General features: G+C 37.9%; 1 protein-coding gene across 4 annotated transcripts in view; it reads left to right on the plus strand.

Annotated features, from left to right (window-relative positions):
* The window catches only part of CD5 (CD5 molecule), a 33593-nt gene extending 12414 nt beyond the window's left edge, over window positions 1-21179 (plus strand). For 2 of the 4 annotated variants that reach the window (XM_087950602.1, XM_087950600.1), the window contains exons 2-8: window positions 7866-7904; window positions 9194-9490; window positions 11080-11148; window positions 13139-13264; window positions 15889-15942; window positions 18010-18120; window positions 19862-21179. In XM_087950602.1, the coding sequence (XP_087806728.1) occupies window positions 9196-9490; window positions 11080-11148; window positions 13139-13264; window positions 15889-15942; window positions 18010-18120; window positions 19862-19950 (744 nt within the window). In that variant the 5' untranslated portion in view covers window positions 7866-7904; window positions 9194-9195 and the 3' untranslated portion in view covers window positions 19951-21179. The remainder of the gene's footprint in view (window positions 1-7865; window positions 7905-9193; window positions 9491-11079; window positions 11149-13138; window positions 13265-15888; window positions 15943-18009; window positions 18121-19861) is intronic. The other 2 variants (XM_087950601.1, XM_087950603.1) reach the window with 2 other exon arrangements.
* The last annotated feature ends 2545 nt before the right edge of the window (window positions 21180-23724 follow it).

Below are 23724 nucleotides of genomic sequence, written 5' to 3' on the forward strand. Positions count from 1 at the left end.
TTCTGGGTGCATGAACATGCATTGTATGGGCTTGAATCTGCCCAGATGGTTTTTTTAAATCAAATTTAAATATACATTTGGCAATGGTAGGAGACTCACCTTGGCCAAAGACTCTGAATTCTATAGAAAATATAACTTTGGATAGATTTATCTGAGTGTAAAAACACTCAGCAAATGCTATTACAGCAAAAACACTAAACCCTTTCTGTGCTAGTTGGCACTTTCAATACCTCTCCTTGCCTGCCTCTTTTTCCCCCGTAAAATTTGAAGTGATTGTCTACATTTGGAAGGGAAGAAAAACATTTGTGTGTTGTTTGTAGAAGAAATGCAGCATGTTATGTCTATATAGATTCTCAATCATCCTGGTCATGGTTGTCTCAAAATTGTTTTTCCAAAAGGCAACTGGATTTTCTTGATCTTTTCTTTGAAAACATTTCACTTCTCATCCAAGAAGCTCTTCAGTTCTTAAAAAAAAACAAAAAACAAGAAAGTCCAGATGCCTTCTGGAAAAAAGGACCTTTGGGATACAGCATGAAGATCTAGTCACACAAGTATTCAGCACACATAGGTGGAAGTGAGATATCTCTCTCTCTCTCTCTCTCTCTCTCTCTCTCTCTCTCTCTCTCTCTCTCTCTCTCGCAGGTTTGTTTATCTTTTCTTTAAAAAAAGAAATTTCATTCAAGCTCTTCCAAGCGCCAACATCTCCTGCTTGAAAAAAGCAAAGGATTTCTTCAATCATTTTTAACTGAATGAGGCTGTAGAGACTGCAAAATGCAAGCATTCTGGTTGCTGTGGTTTTAGCCATGCCAGGTGTGGATGAAAGGCAGTCTTGCATAGGGTCCTCAGTACTTAAAAACAACAGCATATTGAGCAGATTAAATTAAAAAGAAAAATGCTACAATGAGTAATGTCAGCCAAACATGAACGTACTAGCCCAGACCTTAGAGCTGGGCCTGCCTGCAGGGGCCTCAACAGAAGGGACAGTAATGATAAAGCAGATGCAGACAGATGATGGGGAGAGGAGCAAACGGGTAGCAGTGTCCGCAGAGAAGTCAGCATGGCAGCAGCAATGGCACAATTGAAGCCTTGCTCCATTTCATATGAGCGATTTGCCATATGAGGGGGAGAAATGGCTATTCATAAGAACACTCATTGTGATTTTTCTTATGCTATTGTCTTGATGCTCTGAAAAATCCCCTTAATCAAATTACTATTTTCCAAAAAAGGTAACCATTTGAATTGGAGCAAGTGAAACAGACAAATACCATGATTTACATCTTCAAGTAACCTCCCCAACATATTACACTACAAATGTACAAAAATACTGCAAGCTTCATCTTTTTTTTGCACATTTCTTATTAGTTTTAGTTGAAGTATTATTTTTCTCATGTAATAGGGTTTTTATATACAATATTTAAAATTATTCTTGCTAAAATCAAGTGTACTATAAAACTGATATCGATCAGAATATTTTTTGGCGTATCAGAAGTCCCTTCTTTACTATTTTTTCCCACAATTATAAAGAGCAATCACTAAGAATTTGCTAAGAAAATAATTGCTAGAAATATTCCTTCAGCAGTCCATATGCTCATTTGTTTTACAAATACCTCCTTGCCTTTTTCTGCTCTACTACAAAGCATTGTTCATTTTCAGAAATAATAGCAGGAATAGGAGTTTCACATGAAGTGTTCTTCTTGTTACTTGTCAAGAGTTTTGCATTTTACTACCAATGAAAGTATTTGATGGGCAGAGTCCAGGAAGGGCACTTTCTCTGCTCCCAGAGATGAAGTGGGTCCCACTCTGCTGGCCTTTCAGAAATATATGGAGACCTGGATCTGCTTATTTGCTTGAGAGTCGCAAGAGGAGCGCTCAACCTTGGGAATTGGTTACTGCCTTCACTGTCATCTCCCCACTCTTTAACTTTAATCATTTTCTTCTGGTTTTAACTGCCTCCTAGTAGGACATATTTACATGGTTCATATGTTTCTAGCTGTACACTGTCCAGAGTCACTCTGTGAACAAGATGGGCAGGTTCCAAATTTGATATATTTATTTTTATTTATTTATTTTATTTGTCAATCGCTTACAAGATAATAGGTATAAGTATAAACATGAGTAAGAATACAGGAAATAGGTACAAAAAATGGGGACAATAGGACAGGGACAGGAGGCACGATGGGGCACTTATGCATGCATTTATATACATTTATATGATATATAAATAGATAAACATGTATGGTATTCAGCTTTGTTCAGGTATTTTCCCACGTCGTTGTAGTTGTGCTTTTAAAGTTGTAGCAACGTTTCAGCAGAATATCATCTGCCATCATCGGGCTTCTGTATTGTGTTCATCTGGCAAACACAATACAGAAGACGAACACAATACAGACGAACAAAATACAGAAGCCTGATGATGGCAGATGAGATTCTGCCGAAACATTGCTACAACTTTAAAAGCACAACTACAATGACGTGGGAAAATACCCGAACAAAGCTGAATACCATACATGTAAGTACCCACGAAAACTTAAGAAAACATAGATAAACATATATATACATTTTTAGGCAGTGATAACTGGCCTGCTAACAACGGAGCCGGAGAACCCAATATGATACTAGTGGTCCACCTAAAAATGATCAGGTTCTGAAACCGGATCCTTTTGAATAATCCACTTGCTCAATTCATATGCTATGTCAATCTTTCAGGGTAAGTAAGAAACTGAAGCAGCAGAGGAGTGCTCTTTATTGGTGAAGGGTAGACAATGAGCATCTTGAAAAGGTTTTCAAATGATCCCTTCTCATCCTTTCTACTTTCTCAGGAGTTAGTTGCTGTTTCTCCTCCCTTAATTGCTATCTTCTCCCTTCCAAAGGGCAGATTTACATACTTTCACACATTGCCGTGTATCAGCCAAAGCATATACCCCTAGGATTTTTCACTGTAGATCCTCAGAAAAAATGCAGACTATGGGAACCATTTGCACTTCAGTTTGAGATGCAGACAACACAGACTCATCCCCAACAGCCTGTGCCTGTCTTTAACAGTGAAGGGACACAGGACAGAAAACAACTTGCAGCCAAGAAGATTCCACACACATTTGCACTACTCTGGTGATAGTGAAGTGGCCTCAACGTCTCTCTAAAAGAATACAAATGGCCAGCTGTCTGGAAAGAATATAAATCCTTCCATTCCCAGTCAGAACTGAAGAAACTTCTTGGATGAGAATCGTAATGTCTTCAAAGAAAAACAAGAAAGTCCAGTTGCCTCCTGAAAAAGCACTTTGGGACACCATGGCTGGATGATTGAGAATCTCCATAGACATGTAGATCCTCACATTCCCTGAAAACATACTCTTTCAAATAGGTACATCTTCCAAAGCAGTGTGCAAGGACCGATCCTATTATTACATAGAGTGCAAACTGCAGTAGTGGATGCCGCAAGGCAATAAAGTTTTGAAGGAGAGTGCAGTATAGCACGTGTCCTAAACTCCCTAAGCTCACTTGCTACCTTCAGGTGTAGTAGGACCAAAATCCATTTTTTTAAAATCAACTCTCAGTCAAGAATCTCTGATCTTTGGTCCAGGCAGCAAAATATTTCAGGCTAGCTTTAGCAAAGTGCAAAAGTGTTGCAATTTTGGATAGATCTGTGAATTTCCCCTATGTGCGCAGAACTAATCTTAGCAGGTGTGGCTTTTCGGATCTCACCTACACGCCTCATCATCTTATCTCTCTAGTCTTCCTATTGTTCCCTTTATCTCAGTGTATCTCATCTGTTTGGGGAATTCTGGGAGTTAAAGTCCACACATCTTTCAAGCTGCCAAGCTTGAGAAACACTGCTTTATCTCATTCCAAACTATAAGTGAGGCAGCTTAAAGTCGTACTTAGCTGCTCCAGTTTTAAAGTAGTATTCCCATTTTCCCCTCCAATATTCTATGTGATGAACATGATCTATGATGCCAGTTAGAAGGTAAGATCCTATTGGCCACTTTAGGCTTCTGCAGGCATACCCTTCCTCTCAAGTTGCTAGTACTGCCCTCCATGGCCATTTTGTGTTGGACTACAGAACCTGGTATCCAAAGAGATACCTGCCCACTGCTTCCTTACAAACCATGATTCAGGCAGAATGTGGACTGATTATATACAAGGGTTTACTATAGCTTTCTTTTGAAAAGCATTAGATTTGTGTTTTAAAAGGAGGCTCTGACAAAAGACAGTGCTAGACAGCACTAGTCCTATACTGCGAAGAAGACCAATTTAATAGAAAAGAGAGCTAGGTTCTGCCAGCATTTTTTGTTAGCCCTTTCATAGATATGTGCAATTTCCACAGCTTTTGTCAGCATTAAGCTTTACGTGGCCATGTTTTAAAAATATCTTTATTTAATGAGGTAGGGATTTGAGCTACTCCCACATTATTTTGCATAATTCTGAGTGGCTGTGGCTGTAAGGTCACAACTGCAGTCATTGGCCATTTATTACAAGCACACGCTTGGTCCCTTACTTGCAGTAAACCATAAAATAGAAACATTCAGTAATACCATTGTTACACATACTCATTCCTGTTAATGGAAATAAATACTGCATATAATTCCAGAAGTGCAATTCTGCATGTCAATAGACAAACAATAGACCCAGTGTTGAAGAATTTCATGGAGACACATTTCTTTTATAGCATTTTTATTGGTCCTTAGGAGTTAATAAGATGAAGGAGTGATGCTGGAGGAGGAGATGTCTCCTATACCGCCTGCTCCACCCAACCTTTTCTCCATAAGTGTGATCTGGTGTCAAGCTCTTTGAGACTGTCCTAGAATGCTGTCCAGAACAGGAAACAGATTCTACAAGAAGACTAGACAGTTTGGGGTACTTTCTTGTTGGTCACCTCCATAACTTCCTATATTGCAAACTCGGGGAACAAGAAGTACTTGGACGTTTGAAGAGATCTTTATTGCTCATAGTTAAATAGAGCAGAATATTGAAGGAACCACCTGATATACTAGGAGAGCTCTTTGCTTTTTTATTCTGCATATTCTGCCACGCCTGTGATCTATCTACTGGGTCATTTTTGCACAAAGGACACATTAATCTTCTTTCAAAAATGTACCAGAGTCATATTCAGAAGAGATTGACAAGGAATGGCCATAAAGGCAATTTGAAAGATGGATAAGTAATTGGTCCAGCCTTCTACCGGTACTTGCATTCACCCAACTACCCCCTGCCACACATTAAGGAGAGTGATTGCTGGATGCATTTTCCACTGGGAGGTGATGTGGACAGAAGTATAAACCAAGCTGAGTGGTTCCAACTAACTACTGCCCTTAAATTGTACTGCATTAAAAATTAAGGACAGGGCCATTTGCCAGCCTCTTTACTCAAACAGAATAGAATTCAATTGCCAAGACAGTACAATTCTTGCTAATATATTTTTATGTCAATTCCAGGATTAGAAGAAAGCATATTAATAGAGCTATTATGAAGCAAAGCAGTGAGTGAACTGCTTTGGGAATGGGCTCTTTCAATCATCATGTTACAACAGAGCCTTAGAAAGGTAGTACCACAGCTTTCAGGAAGTTACATTCATTTTATAATATGTGGGGTAAGCTCTGGATGGATTTGGCCTGGATGGACACATTCAGTAGAACTTGGAATTTAGCCAGTGATGTTCTGGGGAGGAAATGGCAAAAAGTGTAGCCAATGACAGACTAAAGAGCTAGTGAGTGGACTGGCTCTTTAATAATTCCTCTCTGGACAAGAGAGGACTTGAGATATCCCACTAGTGCTCCAGACAGCTGCCCTAGATGATGAGACCGCAAGATAATAGTCTCTAGTGGGTTTTTAGCACTGGGAAATCAAGGGAATAGCCCTCTTGCTCAAATTATGGTTGGTCCCTTTGAAAGGACACTGTCCACATAATTTCTTTTTTTAATCATTTTTGGAAATTGCTTGTCATTTGCTTCCCAGCTATTAGAAACCTTTGGATCAACACATTTTATAGTGCCAGGTGAGTTTTCTTCAATTCTTAATGAAAGAAATACAAAATTAAGGACATTTTAAAATGCAATAAATAGCAAAAAGGCAATTAAAACTTTGATTTTAGAAAGTTACTAATGGATCATTTGAAATAAAGTGCTGGAATTAATTATAAAGATCCCTTCCCATGGGATTTTTTTTTTTTTTGAAAAAAATTCCTTTTCAAAAATGTAATACAGGTAGTCAACTTGCAACCACAATTGGACTGGAAAATTCATCGTTAAATGGTATAGCCATTAAGTGAGGCATTACATGACCCACCCAATATTATGACCTTTTACATCACAGTGATTAAGAAAATCATCATGGCCATTAAGCAAAATATCATGTGACTGTGACTTGAGACCTTCCCTGCTGGTTTTTAATGATCATATGATCACAGGATGTTGTGACCATTATAAATGCACAACAGGTGCCAAGCACCTGAATCATGATAATGTGATCATGGGGACTCTACCAAATAAGTGCAAGGACTGATCATGTCACTTTTTTCAATGCCATCATAATTTTGAATGGTTGCTAAACTAATGGCCATTAAGCAAGGGTTATCCATAATATAAGACATTAAAAATTGTGGACACTTGAGGGAAGTAGATTAAAGATTATAATTAAAGGAGAAGAACACTCAAACTCAATTCACAATTACAAATTGAAGCCGAATATTGTAACATTGAACATACTAAAGGATATTTTTGAACAATGAATCCAAAAGTTAATTTTAAGAATGTCTACCTCTATAGACAGCCCATGTCTAATAGATGTCATGAAAGACGAACAAGTTTTATCTGACAAGATTGAGAATGCTTTGGAAATGGATTTTAAATTGCAGGCTTCAATTTGAGATGGAAAAATATGTTACACTGGACGTACAAAACAAACTGACTGATACTTTAATAATTAAAAGGGATATGCAAATAACAAAGTAAGAGGGTGATCTGGATAACTTTCCTACATTAGATTTGCAAAGGAGACTTGTTAAAGCTTTGAAGAATTTGAGTGAAAAGGGACAAAGAAAAAGTGAAAAGAAATCAAGTATCGTACTGGAAAATTATTTGAAGGGACTAAAGATCAAAATTGTTATAAGTAAAGGGAAGGAATACAAAATTAATTTATTTAACCAAGTTAAAATAGAGTTTGTTATCTGTTGCAACCCTTAACGCACTTTTGCCAACATCAGGACTGAAATAATGAAGCTTTAAGCATTAATTTAGAGACAAGAAATGGGATATGAAAGAAGCGATCATTTGTTGTATTTAAAAGAAGGTGATAAGTTACTAAAATTGTTTGTGCATTGTGATAAAAGCTAAGTCACTTCTCTATATACTTTTTCTTTTTCTTTATTATAGTCTTATTTTTCCTTCCTATTTTTCTTTCTATTTTTCTATTTTTCCTTTCTTTTCTCCACCTTTGATTTTTTTCTCTTTAATCTTTTTTTTTAGATTTGTAGCAGTTTTTTTGTAATTGCAATCTTTAATAAAATTACTGTTAAAAAAAGAACTTAGCCAGTGACATGGCATTATTGGACATTTCTTTTTTAATTCTATTTTAGCAAGATGCTTATGACAAGGTTAGAATTAAGTCTGGAAGTAATAATAAACAGAAAAACCACTTTGCACGAATATTTGTCATAATTTTAAAGGCAAAGTTTTCTTGTTGCATTTTGTATGTTTCTTTGTTGTGCTTTAGGATTGTAAAATACTCTGAACTTATAGAGTTAAGCTGAATGCAAATGCTTATATGCATACATGCCACCTTCAAAGCAACATGCATACTGGTTAGCACACTCTTGTCTTCAGCCTATTTCAGTTCTACTTTTTAAATTTTATATTACTTTTTTTTCCCAGTAGTCACTTGTAATAGTGGACACGGTAGAAGTCCTGAAGGTTAGTAATCTACTTTATCACCAGGTTCAGTTTTAGAGTCAGGACAGAGCCTGTTCCTCTAGCTCTTTCCTCTGAGCTAAAGGAAGTATATCACATATGGCAGCAGAACAAGAGAAACTGTAGAGAGTAAGGCAAGATCCTGGGTGACAGATCTTTCATATCTCCATCAAGGTCATCTTTCTTACTTCTCACAAAAACAGTGGTGGTTGATTGAAAGTCTGTTAGCACCTTCCAGCATCTACTTCTCTAGAGGAAAATACTATTTATGTCACAAGGCCTATCTTATGTCTCTTTCTTAAGCCCCTTAAGCTATCCAGGCCAGGGGTGGGATCCAACAGGAGTAACCACCAGTTCGGTCACTTACGAGGCTCGGTGATTTACGATGTGCTTCCCTGCACGCTGCCTGTGGCATGCCTGTAAATCGTCATCAGCATGCTGCGTGCAGAGAAGCAGCCTTTCAAAAAGCCCTTTTTTCCTGCTTTTTAAACTGCAGCTGTGCCTCGCATGGCAGCTGAAGTTGAAAAAATCAGGAAATAAAGGACAGGTAAGAGCCTGGGTGGGAGGGTGAGCAAAAACATCAGCAGACATAGAACCGGTTCTATGTCTGCTGCTCCTCAGAGCTACCGGTTCTACAGAGGTGGACAGAACCGGTAGAAACCCATCCCTGATCCAGGCATAGAATAAAATTTACTAATTTTGTAGCATCTCTGTGTAGAATGAGGAGGGAGCGCCATTTTATTTTTTTTGCCTCAGGCACCAAAATGCCAACCCTGATTAAGGAGCAAGTCTGAGCCCAGTGGGAATTATCTTATGTAAATATGCATAAGCTTCTCTTGGATCTAATTGTCATGAAAGTATGGGGAAAATATGTTGATTGGTAAGCTTGTGGCAAATCTCAGTTCAGATTTCATTTTGTCTGAAAGGAAAAAAAGCAAGTAGGTATGTCTTTTTCAAGACAAATAATGTTTCCTTTTTCATTTTTACTGATGGTTGTGAAGCCCAGCTCCTCTTAAATATTGAATACTGTAGGCACCTTTTCTTGTCATGTTTTCATAATAAGGAAAGGCATAAGATGTATAATGTTAGGGACTATGAAATCCCATTTACACTGCCTAGCCATGTTTAACCATGGTTTAATAAATAAATCATAATTGGTCCACAAATCTTACCGAGTGTAAAGCAAAGCAATCACTTCATACACATGCGGTCCCAGCAGTGCTGAAAGGAAGAGGGGAAACTCTGCAATATATCTGCCGGGGTCTCAATAATACCTTTTTTTTCCTATCCAGAGATGGATTTGAGGCTTAATGGTACAGGCTACAGATGTTCCGGGTGGCTGGAGGTGCTTCATGCAGCCACGTGGAAGAGGATTGACAGCAGAAATTTTACACAGCAGAATGCAGAACTTGCCTGCAGAGAACTTGGTTGCCACTTACCCTTCGGGATCTTGCAACCATATGTTGAAGACTCGGAGAAGCACGAGACTTGCTTGATGACCTGCCAAAGGAATGAGACAGCTCTCAAGGACTGCATAGCCTGTGATTCCCATGATTTCGTCTCTCTAGGTGTGTTCCTAGTTTGTCAAGGTATGTGCAACCAACCCCCTTCCTATTTGCATGCTCTCTTTGAACAAAATCTGGGTCACATGGGGACAGCCGCTGGGAAACTGATGTTGTGATCTAGTTGAATTGGAAACCAGTCATAGAGGACCGTATGTGGATCTTGCCTATGTCTTAGGAATTCAGTGTAAGAATCTTGAACAGCTGCTCTGCCTAACTTCAGGAAGGTTACTGCATTATGTGCCTTGGGCAAGAGGCTGTGAGCACTGCCACACTGGCACTGCTTCCCTTCCTTGATCCTTCAAAAACATTTGGAAGAGGATCTGAGGCTTGGGGGGGGGCGGGGTTTTTTTTTTTTTTTTTTTTTTGCAGTTTCCCAGCATCAGAGCACTGGGGGTAGGAAGCAAACAAATCACAACCTCATAATGTGTTGCTTCGGGTCTTGTGGCCATAAAAATCCTCATGGTTCCACTCCACACAGAAAGGATAGAAAGAAAAGATATTAAGTATGGGTAATTTTCAGCAGACTCCATATACCCAGAACAGAGTAAGCATAGACACCACTCAGTTCAGTTAGCACATAATAAATATAGTTTGACATTTATTTTTTAAAATTCAGCATCCTTCAAAAACAGTAAACTGGCAATACACAGCAAAAGGAAAGCAAAAACAGAGAATGAAATATGATCAAGAAATAAAAAGGCAAAGGACTTGATGTCAACAATCTACATTAACATATATTTATATATCAAAAAGTCACAGAGCTTCCCAGAGCAATGGAAATGATATAGTGGGCAATTAGCATGGTACTAAATTAGTAGCATGTTATTATTAGCATTAGTACTAAATACTATTTAGCATTAATACTAAAAACAGTATTTGGTTGCTCTAGATGTCAGCTTTCCTATATATACATACACAGCCAAAGAGTAGAGACGGCAAATAGCACATCAGCTGGTCCTTCTTCTATTTTGCACCATGAAAAAAAGACATGGGTGGACAGGGGTAATGCACCCAATATTAGGGACCCAGACTGTCTCTTTGAGGATTCTTATTGAAGGAGAGGAACAAAACTGTCAAGCAGGTTTTCCTCTGAGGTGCATCCTGCCCCCCAGTTAAGTCTGAAGTAAGTTGGGTCAGCTGCCTAAAAGAAATGAAGGCACAGGATACACAGCTAATTCAGATGTGGCATGAAAATCTCATGCAGATGTATCTTACGTAGGTAACCTTGAACATTTCCCAAAGAAAAGCTGAATAAAAATACTGTATATAATAATTTTTTCATAAAAGAGAAAAATAAAAATGGATACAAATTAATACATCTCAATATGATTTTAAAAATTTGAAGTCTAGTTAAGGCATAATGAAAGGGACAAAATGAATAACTGAATTAATGTTCGACTTGCTAGCAAGTTGTGAAGCCAAGATTATAGCTCAGTACTGAAGAACAAGTTGAGGTGCTACAGAAACTTTATCCCTTGTTTTATTAATTTAGGTGAAATTTTAATATAGATTGCTAGCCCATGTATGATAGCCATACACTAAATAAAATAAATTTATCTCTTAGATTGAAATCTTTCTTTCTAAAATGCTTTGGATTATCTTTATCATTTCAGCTCCTGTGCAAACCACCACAACACTCCAGCCTACAACAGCACCAATGGTGACTTCCTCAAAACCCTTTGGTAGGAAAACCCAAATCTTTGCTGATGATGATAGTGACTTAAAATTATATGCTACCTGACTTCCAACCACTTTGAGTAGTTATTTTTAGATCATTCACAACAACATGGAGGCAGTAGAACTTTCTCAGTTGTCCCCACCCTTAAAACATTTCAGAATAAAAAATATATATTCTTCAATTAAAGTATCTTGATTGTCCCCACTTTTGTTAATTTTCCTCAAGGCTATAAAACAAAACTGCCTTGTGACAAGGTTGGCTAATGCTGATAGAGTTAATATTCAAAACAGCTGGAGAATATTAGCTGTCTACACTTCATGTATTGTATCTAAAGTATTCATAAGGAGGTATTTATGGTTTTCATTGGAAAAGTTAAAATATGAACACAAAACCTTGAGTTTGACGTTTGTACTGTTAATCATACTACTGCTACATTACTTGATCATGTTACCTTTCACAAATCGCCCAAGGATAAAGATTGAAGAAGGAACCTCCTTGTGTTTAGGGATTTTGGAGCCAGATGTTGAAGCCTACAAGAAAATGCTTTGCCTGAGTTTACAAAAATGGTGGAATAAACTGGTACATCCAAGACACAAGGATCAGAACAGGGAAAGGTCACTGCACCACTGGGAGAAGCTGCAGTGTGAGAAAAGGAATCTTAGTGTGGGTGACTGCTCAGGAAACACACAAGAGTGCTTAAGCCTAACCCTAGTTAGATGTTCAGGTGAGCAAACCTTACTGGGAGAGAGAGGAAATCCCTGCTCTGCTTTTCATTTGTGCTCATCATTTAAATTACACAAAATTGGTCTTTCACTGCAATTATGGGATGGCAATTTTGTACGAAGTGGTTGAGTAACGCACTAGAATTCTGGAACTGTAGCAGCTTGTGGAGGAATGATTACATTTTCTAGTTTCCATTTTTAAAAAAGAAGTTCCCTGTACTCTTATTCCAAGAGAGGGGTTTTATTCCTGAAATGCTGGATCTACTACATTCTAAAAAATATGGGTCTACTTCTTCCCATAGTACAAACAGTAACATCCAGAATTCTACAGGCTCAGTAAAGCCCCTGATATTATGAAGGTTAGTTCTTTGTTTCTTGAGCAATCGGAAAGGGAGGTTTGAACTATACAGGCAAGAAAACTGTTAACCTAGTATTCTGAACATTGATGTTCAGAGGTAACCTAATGGGTGACAGATGGTATGTAGTAGATAGTATCTAAATGATACCTATAATGGAATAATTCCAGTACAGGAATTCTTCCTGTACAGCCAGGCTGAATGCTGGAAGGAAAAAAAAATGAAGTTATACAAAAAGGAGGTGGGATGGGGGGATGGGAATCATTCTGGTGCTGAAATATTGAATGAGAGGACCTAAAAACAATAGTATTTCTCTGAAAATGAGCTTGTTGCTATTGAAGATATAGAGTTCTTTCAGATCTAGCTGCAGTGCCAGTATCCATGTGAAATGAGTTATCATCTACTGATCATTTTGCATCTTAACAGAGGCTTGCAATTATTAGCATTTTCAGTATTTCAGTGTCACTCACATTGTATTTGTGGGCAAGGAAATATTTCATGGCAGGAAATGTAACTTCTGCAGGGGCAATGGATTGCACTCTGTGCCTCAAGGAGTGCCCTATAATCCTTTTCAAAGAGACTTGATCCATGTTGATTTACCCTATGTTATCCTTTTGGGAATCCTGTCGCAACAGAACTGCCAGCAGTATGTCAGCATTGGGAATTTAAAGGACAATGGAGGGCTTCTAAATAATTTCTGGGCCACCCTGAAAAGACTGCAAAAATCATTGTTTGGTAGATGATTCTTTCTGAGCTTTTGACTCACAAACCTATAGATATGATTATTTTCATAGCATCTTGATAACCAAAGAGAACTGCAAATAATCCAGAGAGCCTGATCAAGTCTTCAGCACATTTTCAACTTAAATTGGGAAATGGAAAAATCCATAATCTATAGGATTTTCTGTTTCTCCAGGTCAAGTTTTGAAGTCCCATAAGTCCAGTTCAGAGACTGTCTTAGGAATCCTGCTTGGTCTTGTTCTTATTGCTGTTCTTCTGATCATCTGTGCTCTTCCTATCTACAAAAAAATTATGAAAAAATGTAAGTAAGACTGTATTGCTAATAGAAAGAGATTGTCAGAGTCTGTTTTGGGCCTCAGTTTTGTGTGTTTGTGTGTGTGTGTATGTGCTCTTACAACCATGTCAAAAATGTGTGGAAGTCCAGAAAAAAAGCAGGATGACATGCTTTTTCCAGAAACTGGTAGCTCAGGCTGAAGAAACTGACTTAGGAAATCCATTGATCCATTGCACCAGGAATTTTCTGGTTCTCACATTTCACTTATTTATTTTATTTATTTATTTATTTGATTTGCCAATTGTTTACAAGATAATAAGTATAAGTGTATACATAGTTGTGAATGAAATGGGTACATATAAGAAAAATAAAAGAATAAGAGAAACAATAGGACAGGGACGGTAGGCACGTTGGTGCGCTTATGCACGCCCCTACAGACCTCTTAGGAAAGGGGTGAGGTCAACAGTAGACAGTCTAAGGTTAAAGTTTTTGGGGTTTGGGGAAGAGACTACAGAGTCGGGTAGAGTATTCCAGACATTGACCACTCTATTGCTGAAGTCGTATTTCCTGCAATCAAGTTTGGTGCGGTTTACTTTGAGTTTGTATCTATTGTGTGCTCTTGTGTTGTTATGGTTGAAGCTGAAGTATTCATTGACAGGTAGGACATTGCAATGTATGATTTTATATACCATGCTTAAGTCAGACCGAAGGCGGCGTAATTCAAGGTTTTCTAGTTCTAGAATTTCAAGTCTGGTGGCATAAGGTATTCTACAACGAGTAGAAGAGTGGAGAACTCTTCTTGTGAAATATTTCTGGACTTTCTCAATTGTGTTAATATCAGATACGTAATGAGGGTTCCAGACTGATGAACTGTATTCGAGTATTGGTCTAGCAAATGTTTTGTATGCTCTGGTTAGTAGTGTGATATTACCAGAGAAAAAGCTACGTGGGATTAGGTTAACAACTCTTAATGCCTTTTTGGCTATGTAGTTGCAGTGGGCTCTAGCACTTAGATCATTAGAGGTGAGTATTCCAAGGTCCTTTACAGAGCTTGGGTAACTTTTCACTCTAGGACTACTGTTTGCTATATTGCACTCTCTACTCAAACGTATGCACATGTACCCCTTTCTTTTTTAGATACCCTAATGACATCAATTTGCATGGTGTATTTTTGTCCATATGCCTTCATTTAAATTTTACCTTCTACCATCTCGAAATGTCTTGAAAATAAACCCCATTAATATCAAAGATGTAAATCCCTGCATCAGATTCTCTCCGTGTTTAGATGCACTCTTAATAAAAGAAAATATATGTAGCTCAGGACTGAACTGTGAACTCTCTGAGCTTCATAGTTTGCTTGCAGACATTTCATTACTCCACTGCATGACATAATTATTTGGGGGGGATGATGTTACCTAGGTGGGTAATGAAACATCTACAAGCAAACAATCAAGCTTGTAGAGCAAAAGGGACTCCATAGATGGATACTGCTGGGCCCATTTTGTCTCCATTTATTGTTTCCATCTCCCCTGTTTCTCACCAGGTCACAAAAATATGATGGCTGTACAGATATTTCCTAGCAGTGTCTGGCACTAATTAATAGTTCTTCTATTATGAAATTACAGTTATTTTCAACATTGCTAGAAGGATACTATGCATGTTCTAATCCTTCTGTGAACATTAACAGCCTGTGTATGCAACCTGCATTCAAATGATTTTATAAAATCCTTTCTAGTCATCACAGTTTTGGGGAATATAGTTAACAACAATGAATGGGAACATTCCTCATGCTTTTTATTAGCATGCAAGCATACAGGGCTACAAAAAAAAATAAACAGGATCTTTCTGATTACAGCCATTAATCACTTCAAAATATCAGTGACTCCTTAATATATTGCATTACAACAGAAGCATTTCACTTCAGAGTATTTTACTATTATTTTAATTATGTCTGGGTTGGAAGTGATTACTGCTGTTTAAAAGATAATTTTAAAGGCCATCCAGAGGAGGTTACAAAGGTTCCTGCAGCAAAGTGTTGAATGAATTTATGCTGAGCAGTGATAGTTAGCTGTTTAATAAGTCATTACTGAGGTCAAAAGCAAGTCTATCTAAAATGATATAAAAAGCTAGATTGTACTGGCAATGAGTCTATTACATCTTCTTTGGGGGGAAAAAAACAGACTTCCTGCATACCCAGGAATGGAAAGCACGTAGTTTGATTGTATTATGTAACCACTTTCCATCCTCCTCAACATGAGTGATGCCATGCAACCTCATCCATAAATTCCTTGTCCACCGTGCGTTGCCTTCCACCGAATCAAAGGTGGGCCGGTGAACCTGTGTCTGTAGGTGTCCCATGCCACTTCATGCATGCTCCATGCTTTACACACTAAAAGCTTATGGTTATTAACTAATAAGGATTATACTCCTGGAACTTGGGGGAAGTGTATTTATGCCCTAGCACAAGGGTCTTCAAACTTGGCAAGTTTAAGACTTGTGGACTTCAATTCCCAGAATTCCTGAGATAACATGACTGGAGGATGAATTCTGGGAGTTGAAGCCCACAAGTCTTAAAGCTGTCAAGTTTGAAGACCCCAGCTCTAGCTGATTATATCGTCAATCCCATGTCCCTTTCTTTCCGTCCTCTGCAGATTCCAAGAACAGGCAGCAACAATGGATTGGCCCAAGTGGGATGAACCAAAATGGTAAGAAATCACCTGCAAAGCAGGGAGCAAGAATCCACAGTCTAATTTCTCCTGTAAGTCAAAGGGAATAGGCATTTGCATGTCTCATAATGTACACAGGGACACTGAATAAACACTTTTCCTAATGCAGATTTTATGTTCTCATTATAAATGGATATAAGTGGTCAGGTTGATGATGTGGACCATATCATCCTAGTAAGATTTGATCTCAGAAAAGTAGGAACCATACTACCTACCTTTCAATCAACACACTTTGGAGGGGGTTACAAGAATAACCACTGCTTACTTTGAGATAGTGGGACTTTTAATCCACCTGGCAAGAAGAATAAAGAACTAAATAGTCACCCTCCATCCCAAAGTGATCCTCTCATCTGGAAAAGTAGATGGGCAATCTTACAGTATCTCCACCTGCATCATTAAATGTAAAGCACAATCCTGCTGGATGATGAGACAAACTTGTCCCATCCCAATCATGCAGTCTTTATGGGTATAACTTTATCTTCCATAAGCCTCAATAAATCAAGACAGAAGAAATCAGATCTTCACATTTGTCAGACTCATAAGACATTGACCAATATCTGTGAGTTACAGGCTGCTTAAAGCGACTGTCATCCTGTATTTCTAGCCTCTGTGAGAAGAGTGATAATTCTCTTCTAAATGTACTCTTAAATAGCACTCTGTTATTTATGACTGGGCCATATATTTTACAACTAAAGTTGACATTCCAAAACAGATCCGCTGGGTCCTGGTCAAAATTCCTCTCCCAAAGCACTCACTTTCAGGTTCCTCACGAGAGGAAGAAAAGAAGCCATCCCTTTTAAAGTCTCACTATCTTTGCAGTGGATGCAACATTATTGAACTCGAAACATATGGCAGAGAGGAACTGCTAAAGAATTCCAGGCAAGACTAATGTCATTTGTTTCCTGGCAAACATGAGGGTTCTAATGTAAATGCCACAAATGCCTCTTCTGATTATGGACAGAGATCTAGTGTCATAATCACAATTTCAATGAAACACGTGGGTAGAATAATAAATGGGTAGGTTGGTGTGAATATTTTTCTGTTCAGTTATTGTGGGAGACCCTGTCCCAAAAACATGGTTTGGCTCCCTCTAGAGGCGGGAAGTAGGTTGGCAGCCCAATGAAGACTGCAGTGCAGACCTTCTGCTTTTGCTGATATCCAGCCAAGAAACCCTTTGAAGAGCCAGACTGGACATAATGTTAACTATGTGACTGTAATCCTGATCTTTAATTTTTGAATACTGAGTAGCAGCAATGAAAGGCCTTAATCAGGATGTTTTCGCACCTATTTGAAAGATCCTTCTCCCAGTCCCAGGACATAAGATTCAAAATATTCTCTTCTTCCACACCACTGAGGGTGCTTTTGATCCTGGGATGGAAGTGCAAGTTACTTCCAGTTTAAAAAGAAGTGGGGTTTGTGTACATTTTTGCAATGAAAGATGTGTGCACAGAATTGACAGTGCTGTTGATGGTGATTTCAAAGGCTGATCCAGAAAAGCATGTGTTTTGTTGAACTAGAACTGTTTAAGAATATGATGGTTGGCATTAGCATGTAGCAATAGCACATAGACTTATATATCACTTCATAGTGCTTTAGAGTTCTCTCTAAGTGGTTTACAGAATCAGCATATTGCCCCCAACAATCTGGGTCTTCATTTTACTGACTTCGGAAGGATGGAAGGCTGAGTCAACCTTGAGCCAGTGAGATTCGAACTGCTGAACTGCTGGCAGAAGTAGCCTGCAGTACTGCATTCTAACCACTGTACCACCACAGCTCTTAATACATTGGATGCACATGAGCATGGACATTTTTTTTTTTTTGGATAAACTCTTTTGAATGGGGCGGCTCCCGGATGTACTCTGTTTTTAAAAGGTGTCCTAAAGAGCACTGCTTTCCCCTACAAACTATAATTTTAATTTCAACTGGTCACAAAGCCAGGAAATGTATATCCTCGCATGAATGAAGATTTGGAGCAAAGAAACAAAATGGTAACATGAACGGGATTCAATATATAAGAAAGTAAGGCAACCTTATGTTTTTCTTTAGTTTCATTCCATCGCAAGACCTCTACTCCCTTCCAGACACATCTTGAAAACCCAGTTGTTCAGGAAGAGGGAAACAAAGCTTCCCAGAAAACTTATCTCTCACCTTATGCAGGTAACCTTTTCTTGCTTAAACTAGAAGTGTGTGTCATCTCTTAAAAATTGTACCATTAGTCCAAAGATGTTGATCCAAGGCATCTTAGTCTCACAACAGATCAGATGGACATTCCTGATAGTAGATCTAATAAATATGATGATAACTTCATCCCAGTTCGATTTCTTTCTTTCCCCATATATTGGAGTGCAATCATTTGTAGTTGTGCCAACCAAAACATTGATCTAAACAGAGCATCAAGACCCATTGTAATGTTCAGTTTTATATCAGGCTATGAATATATATTATTTTTATCTCTACTGTGGGCAATTGACTCATAAGTTACATTCAGGTACTGATTATCAGATCAGGGCACTACAATATGTACTTTTGCTGTGTCTTCAGTGTCATTTTTTCCTGTGTTTTCAGCAATATCCTAATGGAGGGCCAGTTTCTCAATAATTTATATTTTGTGATGGATCCAGATGAAGTAAACTAATCAATTCTCATTATGCCAGTACAAATCTTCTGTTTCTAATTATTCTTTGTGAACAAATTACGAATCTGTAGTTTTCCATTTTTGCACAAAATCAAAAACTGCACTGATGCTAATATTGGCCTGGACCATATAAAATCTTGTTCCGATTCTTACAAGTAATCACAGTGACAGAGATAAGAGAAAGCAAATGTTTTATATAACCCATAAGGCCATTAGAACTGTAATTTTGGTTACTATTTGTGATGTTATGAAAGAACAGATTAGATAGATAGGAGACAGAGAGGGGGCGGGGAGAGAGAGAGAGAGATCTAATTTACCAACCACAATTGAATCAGCAACTAGGTCTTTAAATGAAGCAGTCCCAAGTGAAACTGCAACTGTGTTTCACGTTTTATTTTAGTTTTCTTTCCTTTATAGGCCAGCAAAGATCATAAATGTGATGATTGGTTACAAAATTACTTTTTCATCACAACTGCACGTCACAGTACAAGGCAGTTACTAAACAAGGACTACCTGTGCATAGTGGATATACAGTTAAGCCTATGGGATAATATCAATATGCCAGTACCTGGCTAATATTTGGATAGATTTTGCCCCTTGGGACATCCAGGGCTATAAGTCAGATTGGGAAAAGCATTCTGAAAAAAGGCAATAGCAATTCACTTTGGTACCATTCTAAGAAAATGACAAAGATTTGAGTCACCAGGCATCAGACTGTACTTGGAGACAACTTTATAAGGCAAAGATAAACCAATGGTTTGTGTTCAAGCAAAATCCTCTGAGTGCATCTCTCTCTATAACTTGCCTTGTGCTCCACCTAGTGTCCATAAATAATTTTTTTCATAGTTTATTTTTTGCTATATTTTGCACAGCTCTCCTTAGTTCTAGGTTGCTTCTCTCCTTAATTAGTTTCCATCCATTTTTTCTTGTCTTGTCTTTGTTGCTTTGAAAAATAGTTTGCACTTTCTTCTTTGTGGTAGCCTCTCAAATACTGGAACACTGCTATCCTGTCACCCCAGTCCTTCCTTTCATTAGACTAGACATACCCAATTCCTGCAACCTTTCTTCATGTTTTAGCCTCCAGCCTTCTAATCATCTTTGTTGCTCTAACCATTTTTGTAGCTCTAAGAGAAATCATTTTGATGCAAATATTTCAATCGTATAGGAAGGGGTAACCTATTGGCACCAATTGGTGTTTCATGCCAATGTGATTCCATGCTGAAGGTTGTTGGGGTTGTTGTTTTTTCCTCCTCCATGTTCCAGCTTTGGAAGGGGCAACCAACAGATCTTCCAGCCCTTTGGATAACTCCTCTGACAGTGATTATGACTTATGTTCTGCACAGCAGCTGTAAATTCTGGGAAGTATGGATGACACTCGTTCCTGTTCACCTGTAGAATGGTGATTAAGGTGGCATTGAAATGACCTTTACTCCGTCCTCAGCTCACTGGATGACTTCAGGCCAGTCAGTCTCTTTCAGGCTTAAATTACCTCATGGGGTGGTTGTGGGGGAAAATTGGAGGGGAATCCAATATGTATAGTTTAAACTTCTGGGCAAAAGACCCAATATAAATCTAATAATGGAATATCCTTTGAATGAATAGTAAATTCCAGGGACATGATCACTGTAGTAAATTTAAAGCAGTTTTTTGAAAGGAAGGAAATTGGTATTCATAATATAGATCTTGGATAGAGGAGTTTTTCCCTTAGCTTATGAATTTATGGGTTTTTATCAACAAAATGAAAAGATGGATCAACTGCTTTCCCTAAGGTCAAAGTTTAACACTTTGCTTAAAAAGTGAGTTCACCTTTCCTCTTTATCTTTTCCTTTCCATTTTTTTTTTTTTTTGGTACTAAAATTCTAAAAATTATATTTGTTAGACATATGTGGAAGACAAAACCTGCCATCTGAAAAAAAAAATCATTCCTTTAATTATATTGATTATAGAACATTTCAAAATAATTCATGGAGTTTATGTTCTCCTTTGCAGATACAGAAAGTTCAGTAAAAATAAAAACAGTTTAGGGGAGGAAGAATTTTATTGTCCAACACAAATTGCACTTGTTCTGGAACATGTACATTTTCTCTACCTCCACAATGATAGCACTATACACTGAGTATTGATATGTTTTTCCCAGCCAGTTATATTGAATTTCAACCCATCAAAGATACACTGATGAGATAGAAATTTCCCAGTTTCAGTCACTGAAAACCAATTTGGATTATAGACCACTATAGGATTAACATCCTCCTACCTGATCACCCAAAAGAAGGCTAGGCGATCTCTGGCAAGCCAAATAAGGAAGATTTATGTGTCAATTAAAATTTGAAGAAGATACAGTATACACGAAGAAGCCATATGTAGAGAAATGTATAATCACCTTACTGAGATACTGAATTAAAGTAAGTCAGAAGAGCTAATATTATTCAGCTGGAAAATTCAAATAGCATTTATCTCTTGGCCCAGAGCATTTAAATCAATGTTCCCTTTTTAGGCTGTACAGAATCTACATATACTTATAAAAAGATTATTAAGTCTGTGTGTTATAAATACATTGCAATTAAATAATTTTTGGAGCTAATTGGTGAGAGGTTTATTTATTGTTAGATCTATTGAACTATCTTCAAGCAACACTAGTTTAATTTGAATGGTGCGGGGGGGGGGCGGAACTATGCAGTCAACATTCATGTAGCACATGACATTCATTCTTTATTTGGTTATTGACATTAGTGACTGCAAAAAGTTGGTCCATAGTTCCAATTTTCACATCCAGTTCACAACTGATTTCTCATATGGATTAATGCTGTGTTGTTCACTTGTTTAAATTGCTGTACATTTCAGAGATATCATGTTAATCTTGCTCACTGTCTTGGAGAAAGGGAGGTAGCCTCTCAACCATTTAATATATTTTTGGTGGGTCAGATGATTGTATCAAGCATTTTCAACCAGTTCTATAGTTAGTTCTACATTTGGAAGGGAAAGGTTTTTTAATGATACAGAAGCTCATTCTTTGTGCAGTAGTTAATAAATGGCCTACATCTTTTTGGTTTCTTGAGCTGTGGTTCAACTGAAATAACCATATGCACAAATGCTGATTTGTACCTTTTCATCTGATGGATTGCAGCTTACAAAAGCTTATATCTTTTAATAAAATATGTTACCAATAGAAGAGAATTTTTTTTGGAGCTTGGGGTTAAACTGTGGGGTCCTTGGTGCTCTTTGTGGTTGATTTATAGATGTTTCATCACCAAACTAGGTAACATTATCAGCAAAGATGGGAAAGAAAAAAAACTAAAACACATCAAGGAAGCCCTCAGAATGTGTGGCTATCCTAAGTGGGCTTTCATCAAATCTCAAAAAAGACCTTACAGGAGCTGTAAGTGAACAATAAATGAAGCAATGTTGTAATTCCATACATTACAGGAATATCGGAAAAGTTCAGGAGGTTCTTCAGCTAACACAACTTACATGCACACTTCAAACTCAAGAATACACTAAGGCAGAAGCTTGTCCACCCCAAGGATAAAACTCCCAGACACAAACTGAGCAATGTGGTATATGCAGTACAATGCAGACACAAACCATGTGCAGATCTGTACATTGGGGAAACAAAACAACCACTTCATAAATGTATGGCACAACATAGAACAAACTCATTAGGACAAAGTTCAGCAGTCCATTTGTATTTAAAAGACAAAGTCCACACTTTTGAAGACAACAAAGTTCACATTTTGGACAGAGAGGACTGCTGATTTTGAAGAGGGGTCAAAGAGGCCATCTATGTCAAAATTGAACAGCCCTCTCTCAATAGAAGGGAAAGGATATGACACCATCTATCTTGAATCCACAACACAGTCCTTTCAACAGTTCCAAGGTTTTCACACCCAATTGCATTACTCAGGTGATCCTGAGAACCCTGAAACCTCCAGGTGGCCTCAATGTCTCTGTAAAATAATGCAAATGACCAGCTGTCTGCAAGGAATATAAATCTTTCCATTCCCCACTATCCAGTCAGAGCTGAAGAAGCTTCTTGGGTGAGAAGCAAAACACTTTCAAAGAAAAACCATAAAGTCCAGTTGCCTCTTGAAAAAGCATCTTCGGGACAACCATGACCTGGATGACTGAGAATCTCCATAGACACTTGAATGGGTTAGTACTTGCCTACTAAAGAGTGGCACCTTCTCTGCAACAGCATCTGAAATCTGTATGGTTCTACTCCACTGGCACTCTTGGAGGCTTTTAAGGCTGTGTCCGACCTGCCTCAGCTTGAACCTCTAAATAAGAATGTTCCTTAATTCTCCCCATTGATTGAGAAAGGTATAGTTTACTAGAAGTCAAATAAATTACAGTAATCCATAGCCAGAATTGAAAATTGTGTGCCAAAATCCCCAAGTCTAATTTTTCCTTCCCATCACTGGGTGCCCATATCCAAACAAATTTAAACAAGATGTTTTTAGAACAGTCACTTCAGGTGTAGGTTTGGTAGGCAGCTGCATTCCATTCCCAGCCGATTGTCCTTGAAGCCCATCTTGGAGAGGTACAGTGAAGTTTCATTTCCCTCAAAGCATATCCCTTCCCATCTGCTCCCCCCTCCCCCAGAGTTCATAGCAGCTGATACCAAATGATGGTGAAGTGCAAGGTTGAGGTGGTAGCTGACAACCTAGCTGTTCAACCAGGCCTTGAATTAGGATGAATAAATATCCTTTGTAGCCTGCATTTTTAGATTAGTTGGATTAAATAAACAATATGAAACATCTGGCTACTTATTTTGTACAGTGTTATTTTTAAAGTCTGTCTTGCTATATTATGAGTCATCCAAAGTGGTATGGAAAGTCAGGTGGTGACTAAGTCAATTAATCATTATCAGCTTTAGTGGAAAAGATTCTGCCCATGGTTTGCTTAATGTAGCTAATGATGATACAATACTTAAATTCCCAGAAAACAATAATAAAAAATAAAGTAATTCAAAGTAAAAATCTCTGGTTAAAATGGAACTGAAGAAGCTTCTTGGATAAGAAGCGAAATGCCTTAAAAGAAAAACAAGAAAGTCCAGTTCCTTCTTGAAAAAGCACCTTTGGGATCTTGAACAAAGCATTTTGCAAATGTAAAGTCTATTATAATAATGT

This window comes from Notechis scutatus, chromosome 1 (assembly GCF_049901735.1).
Source record: "Notechis scutatus isolate UNSWTSFEM ecotype Mainland chromosome 1, rNotScu1.2, whole genome shotgun sequence".
In the NCBI taxonomy this organism is placed as follows: Eukaryota; Metazoa; Chordata; class Lepidosauria; order Squamata; family Elapidae; genus Notechis; species Notechis scutatus.